Raw genomic sequence first — 15,118 nt, 5'->3', positions numbered from 1 at the left:
TGTCAAATCTTTCAAAAGCAGTGCTTTTTTTTAAGGATCCAACACAGGTGCAACAGGTCGGTGCAATTCAACTTAATATAGTATCTTCTAATTTTTCATTTTAAATTTGGTTTTGAAATGAAATAATTCAAGTTAAAATGATAGAGTAATAAAATAATAATAAACTGCCAGTACAGACAATATAAACTCAATTATTAATAAATGAGTGTCAGGTTTTTGCAATAAAATAAAGGGTAAAAATGAGACAACCTGACACATTTTCATGGCATATTAAGTGGTAGTACCATGCAATGTCTATAAATATCTTTTTTTTTAATCTTATCCTCACTACTCCTTCCGTTATAATTGTTTGTCTGATTTTGACTTGACATAAAATTCAAAAAATAAAGGGAAACTTTGAATCTCGTGGTCTTAAATGAAACATGTATGTAGTCCTTTAAATCTCATGGTCTTAAACTTACAATGTATAATATTGGAGTTGGAAAACTTACTAAATATAGTAAGAGACTCCCTCTGTTTCAATTCGTTTGTCTGGTTTTAACTTGACACGGTGTTCAAGAAATAAAGGAAAACTTTTGAATCTCGTGGTCTTAAATAAAACATGTATGTAGTCCTTTAAATTTCGTGGTCTTAAACTTACGATGTATAATGTTGGAGTTGGGAAACTTACTAAATATAACAAAAGACTAATTTTTTTTGGGATATGGAAGTAAGACAATTAAATTGAGACGGAGGGAGTAAATTTTATACTGTTTTACTTTTTTATTCTTTAAATAGGACATATTCCTGCCTTTTTCTCTTCAAATCTAGTTTGAATTTCTTTCTTTTCATCAAGATTTTTTGAACTAAAATGGCTTCTTCCATTTTCTCTCTTTCTTCTGTACTCATTTTCTCTTTGTACATCAGCTTAGCTTCTGCTGCAACTGCTCCAATTGTTCCATATCTTGATGGTAAGTTCTACTTCTTTTAGATGCTATAAAGATAAGTAGTGCTTAAGTTTTTATGGATCTGGGAACCCTTCGGCAAAAAATTACATTGTATATAGAAGTAATTTTTCAATTTTTTTTTTATGGTTATATATAGGTTTGGAATCTTCCGAACACAAGACTAGAGGTTGACTCAATAGTTTAGGGAGTTCAAAATTTACTTTGAGGTTTCGAGTTCAAATCCAGTATGCTACATTTTTATTTTTCGAATTGTCTTAGTGAAAATCCTGGATCCGCTACTTATGTAGACTACACTTGGAACTTTGGAGTAGCAAATCAACCAAGTTGAGGTTGTAGCCAACTTTTGGACTTTAGCTTGATGAGATAATTTGAGCATTTTTTTATTTGTATGCATTGATTTGATTGGCAAATACTCAGATTTGTTTGAATGTTATGTCAAATGTACTATAAACTGTGGTGTGATAATGACAGGTCTACTGGAAAATGGCGATTTCGAAGAAGGGCCAAAGCCATCAGAACTAAAGAAAACAGTGATCATTGGCAAATACTCCTTGCCTGAATGGGAAATCAGTGGTGTAGTGGAGTGGGTATCAGGTGGGCCCCAGGAAGGGGGGTTCTACTTCCCGATACCTCGTGGGGCCCACGCGATCCGACTTGGGAATGAGGCTTCCATCTCTCAGTATGTAGAGGTGAAGCCAAACACTGCATACTCACTCACATTTGGAGCCACTAGGACTTGTGCTCAAGATGAGGTCCTTACCGTCTCGGCTGGAGACACGTCTAGTGATCTTCCTATTCAGACATTGTACAGTGCTGATGGTGGTGACACTTATGCTTGGGCTTTCAAAACAACATCTAATTATGTTGAGGTCAAATTTCACAATCCTGGTATGCAAGAAGATCCAGCTTGTGGACCAATTCTAGACCATATTGCAATCAAGGAATTGCCTATGGCTACATATACTAAAGGTAAGCCTACAATACATTGATAATTTGCACCATATGGCCTTTTCTGAGAGTGGTCTCCCTAGAGATAGTTCAGGCATGTAAAGAGGAGATGTGTGGATGCCCTTGTAAATAGGTACAAGAGGTTGGTCGTAGAGGGGTAGATGTAGGCCTAAGAATTACTGATGTGAGGTGGTTAGGTAGGACAATATGGAGCAGCTTCAGCTCACCGATGATCTGAGTGTGGAGGTTGAGGATTAGGATAGAAGGTTAGTAGGTAGTTGACTGCTTTGCTTTCTCATTCCCGGAGTATTCGTATTAGTCTTGTATTTTCGTATGCTTAGATTTCTATCTCTATTAGTTGATTCATTAACCTCGGTTATTGTATTTTCTTGTTGTTGTTCCTGCTTATTGCTAGTGTCGTCTTTTTCATCTCTTTTGTGCCAAGGGTCTGCCGGATTCTGCCTCTCTACCTTCTCAAGGTAGCGGTAAGGTTTGGTGTTGTTGTTGGCCTTTTCTGAGACTACTCTTTAAAGTATGTTCCCCTTAGTCCAGTGGGCTAAATTTCGCCTTCAAACATAGTTGGATGAATTTTCCTTTCAGCAGTCAAATTCAGCCCAGTAAGCTAATGGGGACAAAGTTTAAACAGTGGCCTCAACAGAAGCAACAATAACATATCTAGTGTAATCCCACGAGTGAGGTCTGGGGAGAGTAGAGTGTACGTAGACCTTATCTCTACCTTAAAAGGTAGATAGGTGGCCTCAAAAAAGGCGATTTGTGCAAACGCCGAAAATTCTTTCAGCAGAATGATGCATATTTAATAACTTTAAAAATCAGATCCTGATGCAATGCAATACCTTTTTCCTGGTCATGTATGCAGGTAACTTGGTGAAAAATGGTGGATTTGAAGCTGGTCCGCACGTATTCAAGAACTTCTCAACAGGGGTGCTCGTCCTGCCTCTGAAACAAGACAAGTACTCACCAATTCCGGGATGGATGGTTCAGTTTGCAAAACCAGCAAAATATATCGACTCGAAGCATTTCTTAGTACCTTCAGGAAACGCAGCTATTGAATTAATAGGAGGAAGGGAAACAGGCATTGCACAGATAGTTAGGACAGTCCCCAAACAATTCTACAACCTGACTTTCATCATTGGCGATGCAAACAATGACTGCCACGGAACAATGACAGTTCAAGCATTCGCTGGCAAGGCCAGTACACAAGTTTCATTTGTATCAAGTGGAAAGGGATGGTACAAGACAGCAAGCCTCAAGTTCCGAGCAGATAAAACTAGGACAACAATAGCTTTTTATAATCCATTCTATCACACGAAGGTACACGACTTTGGTCACATGTGTGGACCTGTCATTGATGATGTTAGTCTCGTTCATGTCCAGAAATGAGCATACTCAGAAAAGGTCAATTTCAAGATAAGTTCTGTACCATTGTTTTTATGTTTGTTTAAGTTGTTCGGTCCGAAACAAGAATGCTATATCCAATAAATGTAGTAAAATCCCTTCATTATTTCCTTCTTGAAGTCACAAAGTGCCTAATCATGTATTTTCTTGGTTCCAAATCCGATGATATGAAATAAGCTTTAATGAAGAAGCGGAGATTCATATAGCCAACCCCAATTTGTTTGGGACTGAGGGTGTTGTTGTAGCTGTAGTATATTGGTGTTCGAAGATAATATTATGACAGTGAAACCACCACCAACAACATACCCAGCGTAATCCAACAAGTGAGATGATTACATAGACCTTACCCCTATCTTTGTGAGGTAGAGATGTTGTTTCCTCTAGACCCTCGACTCAAAAGAAGTGTAATCAGAACAGGATAGAAAGGAGAATAATGATCGCAAAAAGCAAGCAGCCCTGTGGTTGGCTGCATGAAATGTTACACATTTTACACACAAGCTACCAAGCTCTCTTAGCAATGTTCTGTTTAAAGCATAACACTACAATTCTTTTGAAGCAATTTGAAGTTGCATCAGAAATATAGCTTATTTTACCATAAAACAAAGTACGTAGCACAATCAAGACTGTGAAACAAGCAGATGGGAAGAAGAAGAAAAGAACTGAAGAAACTGGAAAATACATAGAAAAATGAAACATGATATAACCAACCAAGGCATGAAAGAAGCAGAACTCAAGATCAATCAGTTGATTTGAGCCTCAGAAATATGAGATGTCCTGCCTTGGCATTCTGAACTCAAGATCAGTCAGTTGTCGATCTTAAGTACCTTCAGGTTTGTGAGGCAACTCATCCCCTTGGGCAATGAAAATGATTTACGGCACTTGGAAATTTCAAGTTTTTCAAGTGCAGTAAGATTTTCCAGCCACTTTGGCAATGCTGCAAAATTCAGGCACCTTTCCACCCTCAGGTATTGTAGAGTAGCACTAGAACCTTCAAGCCATCGTGGCAAAGTAACTAACTCTGGTAAACCAGCAAGTACCAACATCTGAAGGTTCCCGAGGCAGTGAACATCTTTTGACTCCAATTCAGGTAAGCCTCCGATAACCAATGACCGAAGCATCCTAAGTCCTTCAATATCTTGCCACTCCAACAATGTAAGCTCTTTACAGTCAATAATCAACAGATTCTCTAAAGCAGTAAGGTGCTTCATAGCACTTGGGAAAAAGGTCAGTCTTGGGCAACTGATGATTGCCAAAGTGCGAAGGCTAGTCAGATATTGCAGACCTTCAGACAAAGATACGAGATTGTTGCAGCTGTGAATGCACAAAGAACGAAGAGATGATAAGCAGCCAATTGCTTTATCAGGAAAACATGCTTGCTTTGTGGTTATAAACAAGTGTCTTAGGCTGATCAAATTTCCAATATCTTTAGGCAGCCCTTCAAGTTGTGGACAATGAGAAACTCGAAGTGTCTGTAAGCTCAGCAACTTGTTAATCGAATCAGGTAATTCTTTAATGCTTCCATTGGAACTTACATCAAGATATCTTAAATACTTCAATTCGCCAACAGAGCTAGACAGCTCATCGAAACATGAATCACTGATATCTAGCACCCTAAGTTGCATGAATCTGGCGATGCAATCCTCAACGAACATTGTACTCATCGGCCCTACTCCATTGATGGAGAAGGATATAGTCCTTAATGCCTGGTTACTGACAAGGGATGTTGGCAGTTCCTTGCCTGACAAATCATAGTCAGAAAATGCCACATGTCTGACCTCATCAGAAATGTTTTGTATGTGAGAATTTACTGTACAGAATTCAACCCCTGCTGCTGACAGTGCAAGATCATGTACAAGGTCATGCATTGTACAGATTGAAGTATAAACGGAACGATATTCTTCAACGTCTTGAAAAAAAGATCTCGACAATAACTCTCGGTAATGTTGAATTGCAACGTGCTCAAGATCTTCTGATTCATTAGACTTACTAATGAGACCTTCTGCTACCCACAGCTGTATAAGTTTATCTATTTCAATCACACAACCCTTGGGAAATATTGAGCAGTAAGCAAGACAAACTTTGAGATTAGATGACAATTGCTTATAGCTCACTCTTAGTGCAGATGAAATTTCGTCATTCTGATTTGAGTTCCACCCGCTGTGATTGTTAACTATCTCCCACTCCCATCTCTCAGTTTTCTTGCGCAATGAAGATCCTACAATCATTAAGAGTAAGGGATTTCCCTCACATTTATGCACTAACATTAGCGCAATGTCAACAAGTTCTGGATATAGTACTTCTTGATCATGTTCAAATGCCTTATTCAAGAACAAAGTCAGACTATCTTGACGTAACAAACCCTTCAAACAGTATGCAGGAACCGTCCCCATTATCGAAGCTACTTCCTTTTTCCGAGTAGTTACAAGAATCTTACTTCCACAAGCACCCACCATCAACAACTTCTTCAGTTCATCCCACTTCAGTGGGTCCTCATTCCACACATCATCTAACACAATCAAATAATTCTTTCCATACAAAGTCTCATGAACTAGATTCTTCAGTTCAATCATATCAAGTTTCTCACATAATAAATCTTCTCTAACTGAATTCACAATTTGTTCTAATACTTCCTCTACTTTAAAGACACGAGACACGTGAACCCACAAAAGCAGCTGAAAATGACTAACTATCCTTGGATCATTGTACACAAATTTTGCAAGAGTAGTTTTTCCAATGCCTCCAACACCAACAATGGGATATACAAAAAGGGTTGCTTCATTTAAAAGTTCTTCGATAACGGTATGTCTATCAGTGTCCCTACCCACAACACCAGAGTAATGTACAGATACACGAGTACGTGTACTGTCAAAACCTGATTGTAGAATAATGTAGCAGTTAGTGTGGTCCAACTCAACAAGTTCAATCTTTTCTTCAAAATCTCCTATCTTATCCAATATCTTTATGAGCTTTCGAATTTCAAGACACATTCGATTTCTATAAGCAAAAGGGTTTAATCTACCGGAGAAAATTAAACCACGCACCTTTGATGATGTCGAACTAGGAAGCAATTGGTTTTTGAGAGACCAAATTTCATACTTATCAATGACTCGTTCAGCATCATAACAAGCAAGCTTAAGCATCTCAGCTACCTCATGACTCAATGTAACATCTCTTTCTGTTTTTTCAACAAAAAGCTCTAGTTTTATGAGGTCAGAATGCATATTCATAGCCCTTGCAATGTTAACAACAGACTTCACTTTCACTAGAAGCATATCTAGTAGAACCTTTGCATCCTTGGTGATGGAAAGGAAAGTTGAAGATTCTTGAACAACATCCATAAAGAAAGGTTGGTTCTTTCGCAGAGGAAGTGAGAGAATGTGGTTTTCAACTTTGGGCCTAATTACCCCTTGTTGATAGAATTATATGAAAAGAAAAATAAATAATTTTTACTTGTATATCCAATTGGTATATTATATTTTTACTAGCATTAAAATAAAATAAAAAATCTCTATAGTAAGTTATTAAATGATATTATATCCAAATATAAAATTAAGTATATTAAAATATAATTATTAAAAGATGAATTAAAATTATAAATACCAAATTTCCTAATAAGATATACAATCAATTATTGATTTATATCTTCCTTGCACATTAAACTTATAAATATATTATATTTTCAATTATTTACTTATAAGAACTTTGTATGCATAATGTAAATTTTGTCTATATTTGATATGCTTCGTTATATATATTATCTCATAGAAAGTGTAAGCATAAAATTTTCATGATATGTTGGGTGGTAGTGATTTATTTTAATATATAAATAGTTGTCATGCTTTATTTTTGAAAAGCTAAATCACATGAACTTTACTTAACATTTTAAGATATATTTTTATCTCATATTAATATGAAATGACTTTATAGTACTTTTTGTGTAATGAATATCTAAATTGTATTTTTAATACTCAATTAATTTAATTAAATTTAGCTTTAAAAATTAATCAAATTGAAAAAAAACAACAAAGTTTAGTGTAAATGCTAGTGGTACTTTTTACTACATCGGTGGAAGACACATGATCTTTAGCATTTATAATGCTATTAGTTAGAGCATTGGTAGAATAGACTAATTACATATAGGTTGGGTAATGGGTAGTGGGCTTGGATTAAGTTGAGTGGACTAGGATTATGTTAGTAATGCACTTAAGGGGTCGTTTGGTAGGTAGAGTGTATAAGAATTATTAGAGTTGTATTAATAATGCATGTATTAGTTATGCTTGCATTAATTATACATAAATTATTTTAATGCATTGTTTGGTTTGATGCATTAAAAATAGTATGTAATGCATTAAAAAATTATTTACAAAGATACCCTCCACTTTCATGGTGGAAAAGATGTAAAAAAGGTTTTGAGGGACAATTGGGTCTTTTATCATTTTAATGCATCCATTAAAACCATTGTATTGCTAACGCCTAGAAATCCATGGTATTAGCAATGCACACCTTAATACACAATAGAGTGTTAGTTATACATATGCATTAGTTATACATAGGTTGAAAAAAAGTACCAAACAAGGTGCTAGTAATATACAAGGCTAATACGTGCATTATTTTTCCTAATACGCTCTACCAAACGACCCCTTAATGTATGGGGTTCAAGAACAAAATAATTAATTAGGAGAGATACTAATTATTAATTAATATTGTCTAGAAAAATTCTTTTTTGTTAATTTTTACAAAAAAAAATCGGTATTTTTTTTGCAAGAAAATTCCCAAGTAATTTACCTGTGAAATATAAATCCCTAGGTAAATTACTTGGGAATTTTAAAATTCGCAGAAAAGAATTACCTAGGAAGGTTTTACCATCGAATTTTATTTGGTAGGAAAATCCGCAAGAAAATTAGTTTCTTGAGAATTTTCATATGTAATCCCTAGAAAATCCCCATGTAGTCCACATTTTTCTTGTAGTGCAACTTAGTGGGCCTACTAGGCACAAAGTTGTATTAGTCGAGCCAAGCAGACATATTGTGGTTGGCTGTATGAAATGTTACACATTATACATACAAGCTACCAAGTGAGGATGAGAAATGGTTCGAGCATGTAAGGAGATGTGTGGATGCCCCAATAAAGAGGTGCCAGAGGTTGGCCATAAAGGGGTAGAAATAGGTCTAAAGAGTATTGAGGTGAGGTGATCGGTGATTAGGCAGGACGTGACACGGGTTCAGCTCACCTAGATATGAGTGTGGAGGTCGTTTAGGATAGAAGATTAGTAGGTAGTTGAGTGTTTTGCTTTCCCATTCCCGGAATGAAATGTTACACATTTTACACACAAGCTACCAAGCTCTCTTAGAAATGTTCTCTTTAAGGCATAACACTACAATTCTTCTCCTCAAATTGAAGTTACACCAGAGATATAGCTTATTTTACCATAAAATGAAGTAGCTAGAGTGCCACTTGACAGTCAAAGACAAGAACAATTTGTATACATAACACAATCAAGACTATGAAACAAGAAGGAAAAAAAAATCTGAGTAAACTGGAAAATACATAGAAAAATAAATTTAAATTTTTTGACACGCCCATTTTGGTTTTTCCTCAAATAAATGATGAGACAAAGGATGATGTTGTTTTTCCCTTAATTAGAGGTCTCGAGTTCAAGCATTGTGTATGAAATTTTTTTAATAGGCAATATATCTCTCCGAATAAAGCCTACGCAATGCAAATCTGAAATAATCAAATTTTAATGCAGATATCGAATGCAAAATAAAATATCAAAAAATAAATATTATACTAGAATAAAATTATATTAAGAGTTAACTATAATAATAATATGCAAGGAACAACTACCGAGCCAAGACAAGGCAAGATGAATAGGAATGTTGAAGGGACATAAGGCTCAGCTAAGGTAAGGAAAGACCCTGACCATCTAGGTCACCAATCTTCTTTTTTAGGGAGTCGGAGACGTTAGTACCCGACTAACTAAAAAAAAGGCTTGTTGCCCGCTCTAAACTAAAGTAAGTAAACTACCTTTGAAAGCTCCACGGGACCACCTACCACTACTAACCCTCTACCATATTCCGTGCCTCCATAACATCCTACTCCCTCTGTCCACTTTTATTTGTCATGTTGCGCTTTTCGAAAGTCAATTTGACTAATTTTTAAAGTTAAATTAGATTACGTTAATTCGATATTTTTTTAAAAAAAATTAGATATTCAAAAACTATACGAAAAGTACTATAAGTTGCAATTTTTTGCATATCAATATGATGAAAATATACATCGTAAAATGTTGGTCAAAGTTCTTATTGTTTGACTCTAAAAAAGAAAATCATGACAATTAATTGTGGACGGAGGGAGTATCTACAAAAGAAAAGAAAAAAGACGGTTTGTGGGTCATAGTTTTCTTGGTGGAAAAAGTTGACAACCTTACAAACTAGGAAAGGTTCTTTGCATCAACAAAATGGAAAAAAAAAGAAAGAGACTTTTCTTTAGGGAAATGAAATTAATGGGAAATTTGTGCCAAAGGCACATGAGACCCACATTCCACTTCCTTACATTTTCTTTTCTCATTATTTTTTTCTTTCTCCTCACAACTTTTTCTTGCATTTTTTTTTCTACTTGTTAATTCCTAATATAATTTTATTTTTGTATGATATTTATTATTTAATTTTTTATTTTGCATCCGAATCTGTATTAAAATTAGACTATTTCAGATTTGTATTGTATAGGGCTTTGTTTAGAGAGATATACTGCTTATCAATTGAACTCAAAACCTCTAGTTAAGCGAGACATCCTCTGCCCCATCATTTATTTGAGGAAAAACCAAAGTGGGTAGGTCAAAAATTTAAATTTAGTTTCTAAATTAAACAATTGATAATCAGTCAGGCTCGTGATATAATGAGATGGTTGATTCCTCTACTCTTAACTAGACGTTTCGAGTTTAAGCTAGAACCTTTCAGCTTAAACATACCCCTCTTAATGGCCTACCAGAGGCGACTTTGAATTGGTCGACCAGTGAGTTTAGAATACATATATACATGCTGCTTAAACAAAAAAAAAGAAATTGCTTTGAATTTGAAAAGACAAAACATGATGTGATCTTCACTCTTCAGTAGGTCCTTCTGAGCTGTGATCTCTGAACTTACATGTGATGTGGGGACATCCATCATAGATTGGACACATTCATCTTACCTACAATAGAAGTTGATGAGTTAGGTTTAGAGGTGGGCGTTTGATTCTTCGATTCGGTTTAATTAAATTTCTATTCGATTCTTCGGTATTCAATTTTAGAAAAGTGTACACCATATTTCATACCAAACTAGATCGATTTGATTCGGTTTTTTTTACTTCGGTTCGGTTTAGTTCGGTGTTTTTAAATCGATTTTTCAATGTGAATAAAACTAAAGAGGGAATATGATAAAGTGTTAAGAGTTTCATGTGTTTAATTTATAATTAAAAAGACGTAGCATAGATGATTCTTTAACTAGAAAATTCAAATTTTGTTTCTGTTTCTAGCAAAGATGCCAAAGGATTTGTTAATTAGATGTATTATTTATCCTCCCATGTTGCTACAGAGATGACTAACTAAATATTCGGCGACAGACTCAGCAAACATATGCAGATAAATGGTAAAGAGCACACAACAATTATCTTTACTCACAAAACAAGGTCTACACTTGTCCCCACAATTTTTTTTTAAAAAAAAACACAACACCAGGTAAATATTTTGAGTCAAAATTTATAAGTATTATTAAGTAATATAATTTAAATTTTTTAAAATTTATTTAATAAAACTTCGGTTCTTCGGTGCACCGTAGTTTCGGGACCCTTACACCGAACTCCGAACCGAAGTTCCAAAAATAAAGAACCGACACCGAACCGAAACACCGAAGAACCTTCGGTTCAGTTTTTCGGTTTTCCGTATTTATGCCCACCCCTAGTCAGGTTGCATTGAAATCAAAAGGACTTACATAACTCGAAACGAAAGACAAAAACAATCCTAGATAGAATTATCAGTCGAGGCATCTAGGGACCTGAGATGTGGTGGTTAACGCTGCAGTGATTTTCAGCTATTCGTGAATGCAGATTCCACATTTAACATATAAGTTGTTTTAAGTATCCAACTTTGTGGCAAAAGTAAGATGCTGCAAATATACATGAACAAAGTCCATATAAAAATATAAAAGAAGGCTCTTGATGACCTAGTTATATATTGTGATATCATTAAGATGAATTTCCTGGATGTGAGCAATCTTTGTCCAATCCTCTCCAGCATCCTTTTCGCATCGTCTAGTTAATTCAGGACATTTCTGAATTTTCAACATCCTCAATGTAGTAAGACAACTCATGCTATCCGGGAGAGATGAAAATTTCGGGCACCCTGTTATCTCAAGCTGCTCGAGGGACGTGGAGTTTTCCAGCCAATCAGGCATTGCAATGAAGCTTGGACATGTTGAGATGCGAATGAACTTTAGACTATTACAATCCCCTTTCAACCACTCTGGCAAAGACACCAAATGTGGAAGTCCTCCGATTACAAGTGACCGGATTCTCTTTAGACCCTCAAAATCTGGCCAGTCAGACAACATAAGCTCTTCACAGTTGACAATCATAAAGTTCTCTAAGGCTGACAAGTGAACTATGCCTCTTGGCAAAGCAGTCAACCTCGGACAATCACCAATAACTAGAGTCCTAAGTTTCGTGAGTTTCTGTATTCCTTCGAATAGGGATACAAGATTTTCACATCCGAATATGGACAGGGATTGAAGAAGTGCCAAGGACCCCAATCCTTTCTCCGGCAAATTCTGCTCTTTGGTTGTCAAGTACAGATGTCTTAGACTGACCAAATTTCCCAGCTCCCTTGGCAATTTCTGAAGTTTTGTGCAAAGAACAATCCGTAAAGTTTGCAGATTAGGCAACTTGCAGATGTTTGAGGGAAGCATTTGGATGTTATTGTTGCCACTAAAATCAATGTACCTTAGATGCTTCATGTTTCCAATAGAATCTGGCAGCGTCTCAAGACTTGAATGGCGTAAATCTAACACCCTCAAGTACTTGAATCTTGAAATGCATTGACCAACCAAAAGAGCAGCATATCTTTCAAATCCTTCAGACGGAGCAAAAATGGTCCGAATTCTCTTCTGTTTACATAAAATTCCAGGAATGCTTTCCTCTGAAGGACTATAACTGAAAAGTGTTACATGACGAACCTTTTCAGTTATACTATCAGTGTTGTTTTTTATGACACAACAATCAGTTTGTGCAACTAATACTGCAAGGTCATGCACAAGATCATGCATTTTTATACTTATGAACGAGTCATACGCTTCAACCTCTTCGAAAAGAGATCTCGAGCACAACTCTTTCACATAGTGGAGACCAACATCTTCCAACTCTTGGTTTTCGTTAGACGAATGTATTAGCCCTTGAGCCAACCACAACTGAATCAGCATACTGCTCGCGATTTCTTGACCCTTGGGAAATATTGAGCAGTAAGCAAAGCATTGCTTCAAGTAATATGGCAACTGATTGTAGCTTAACCTTAGAGCAGGTAAGATATCATCATCTTCCTGATTTAGTTGCCATATCTCATCGTCTCTCACTTTTAACCATTCCCGTTCATCTGTTGTCGCATACAGCATGCTTCCGAGAGTCTTTACTGCCAAAGGCACTCCTTTACATTTCTTCACAATATCTTCTCCAATTTTAGTAAGGTTCGGAAAATGCCTCTCTTGTCCGTTCCTAAACGCCCATTTTAGAAACAAAGAGAGGCAATCCTCATGTGGAAGCTCCTTCAAGTTATACGTAACGACGGATTCCATCATCGAGGCAATATAATCACTACGAGTAGTTACAACGACCTTGCTTCCACACTCTCCAACCATCAACAAACTTCTCAATTCCAACCACTTGGAACGATCCCGACTCCAAACATCATCAATGATGAGTAAAAACCTCTTCCCCCTCAAAGCATCTTGAAGCGAAGCATGGACTTGTTCAACATTAAAGTTATCACAAGAGGCACCACTCGCCAAATTAACAATGTTTCTAGACAATTTTGCAACATCAAAATCCTGTGAGGCACATAACCAAATCCTCACAGGAAAGTTCTTAACTATCCTCTCATCTCTATACACTAATTTAGCAAGTGTGGTTTTCCCCACACCTCCAATCCCAACAATTGATACCACAGAGAGACGACTCTGATCATCAACAACACCCTTTTGCATTAGAACTTCAATAACCTCTTCACTCTCATTCCTCCTTCCAACAACATCAGAAGGAAGAATAAATGAATAGGTCAAATCCCTTTTATTCATTTCTAAGGCAATAGTTCTGTCAGATAAGTGGAATTTAGCTTTATCAGCTGCAATATTATCTAATCTCTCCCTTATTTCTTTCACTTTATAACCCATTCTATATCTAAAAAGTAGAAACTTAAAGGGTGAGAATAAAAAACAAACCTTTGGTTTCAACCTTTGACTCTGTTGTACATGAGTCTGAATTTCATCAAGAAAATCATCAGCATCATAAAGAACATCTTTGAGTTCTTTAAGCCAATTGGTCAACTCATGATTCTTGGATTGTTGATCCTCAGCATCCAACAGTACATCTCTGATGGTGACTAAGGTCTTCTTGAGTTTTTTGAGCTCATTTTTAACACCCCAAATCAAGTAAAACTCTTGAAGAGCATGGGATCCTAATTTACCTAAGATGGAGTTTGCAATGTTGAAGAGAAAAGATGCTGCTGCCATGTCTTTCAAAAGAAGGAAAATTTTTGACAGTATGGAGAAATGCTGGAGAGAGGGCAGTATGTTGTCTCTATGACTTTGTAACAACTCAATAGTAAGAATAATCAACCTTATACCAACCTCGTGGAGGAGGTAGAGCAATTGTTTTCGAAAGAGTCTCACCTCGAGCAACGCAAAGAAAAATACAAAAATAAAGAGGACATAGAAAAGCATGACAAAAATGCCCTTACAATAGGTGATTCTCCACACTAATATGTACACAAATTGTTTAATTTAACATACATAAGATACATTTTAAATTTGTCTTGAAAAATCAGTTATATGCTCTAACTTTGTTGGATTCTTAACCCCCTATTCTCGTTCAAAGTAAAATTACTATTTTCCGTTGGTTCTACTCTCTTTGTACATCTTTACTTATTCATGTTTGATTAGACATACCTTTAAAAAATAATAAATAAAATGATAATTTTACTACATCACCCTTATTAATTACTCCCTCTGTTTCACAAAGAATGGTCTAGTTTGACTTGGCATGGAGTTTAAGAAAATAAAAAAAACTTTTGAATCTTGTGGTCCTAAATTAAAGTTATGTCAAATGTACAAAATTGCCCTTTAATCTTGTAGCATTAAATATGTCACGTGAAAAGTTGAAATTAAAATGTTACCAAAAAAAGAAATAGGTCATTCTTTTTTAAACTGACTAAAAAGGAAAGGAGATCATTCTTTTTGAAACAAAGGGAGTATAAGTCATGTAAATGTTGGAAAATGAATAATATTAAATAAATAAGAGTAAAATAGATATAAAATAGCAAATTATCCTTTGATTTTTAAACTAAACAATTAAAAGTGGACGGAGGGAGTGTTCCGTTTTCATCTTTTTCTACCATATGACCCACATATTTGGCTGTCAAATGTATACAGACCTACATTCCACTTTCATTTCATTTCCTTTTCTCATCAATTTTAACTTTTTTTTTCTACTGTTTGTTTTTTCCTTTCAACTCTTTCTTGTTAGCTCTTAATATAATTTTNTGTTCCGTTTTCATCTTTTTCTAC

At 35.6% G+C, this 15,118-nt stretch overlaps 3 protein-coding genes across 4 annotated transcripts; 1 reads left to right on the top strand and 2 right to left on the bottom strand.

Moving 5' to 3' along the window:
* Positions 1–792: 792 nt before the first annotated feature.
* LOC125854576 (uncharacterized) lies at positions 793–3,529 on the top strand. The gene is made up of 3 exons (XM_049534157.1): positions 793–950; positions 1,419–1,916; positions 2,773–3,529. Exons 1-3 carry the CDS (start codon positions 851–853, stop codon positions 3,294–3,296), a joined length of 1,122 nt encoding a protein of 373 aa, XP_049390114.1. The 5' UTR covers positions 793–850; the 3' UTR covers positions 3,297–3,529.
* Positions 3,530–4,114: 585 nt separating this feature from the next.
* Positions 4,115–6,649, bottom strand: LOC125856135 (disease resistance protein RGA2-like). Its single transcript, XM_049535695.1, has one exon. The coding sequence runs from the start codon at positions 6,647–6,649 to the stop codon at positions 4,115–4,117; it is 2,535 nt and encodes an 844-aa protein (XP_049391652.1).
* A 2,246-nt stretch (positions 6,650–8,895) lies between these two features.
* Positions 8,896–14,197, bottom strand: LOC125856642 (putative disease resistance protein RGA1). Of its 2 annotated transcripts, none has more exons than XM_049536232.1 (2): positions 11,513–14,197; positions 8,896–9,020 (listed from the first exon to the last, which is right to left on the bottom strand). In XM_049536232.1, the coding sequence occupies exon 1, from the start codon at positions 14,063–14,065 to the stop codon at positions 11,513–11,515; it is 2,553 nt and encodes an 850-aa protein (XP_049392189.1). In that variant the 5' UTR covers positions 14,066–14,197; the 3' UTR covers positions 8,896–9,020. The 2 variants fall into 2 exon arrangements, with proteins under 2 accessions (XP_049392189.1, XP_049392188.1); XM_049536231.1 differs by lacking the exon at positions 8,896–9,020 and adding an exon at positions 10,284–10,502.
* Between the last annotated feature and the right edge of the window lie 921 nt (positions 14,198–15,118).

This window comes from Solanum stenotomum, chromosome 2 (genome assembly GCF_019186545.1).
Source record: "Solanum stenotomum isolate F172 chromosome 2, ASM1918654v1, whole genome shotgun sequence".
NCBI lineage: Eukaryota > Viridiplantae > Streptophyta > Magnoliopsida > Solanales > Solanaceae > Solanum > Solanum stenotomum.
This window is presented reverse-complemented; position numbering and strand designations above follow the sequence as displayed.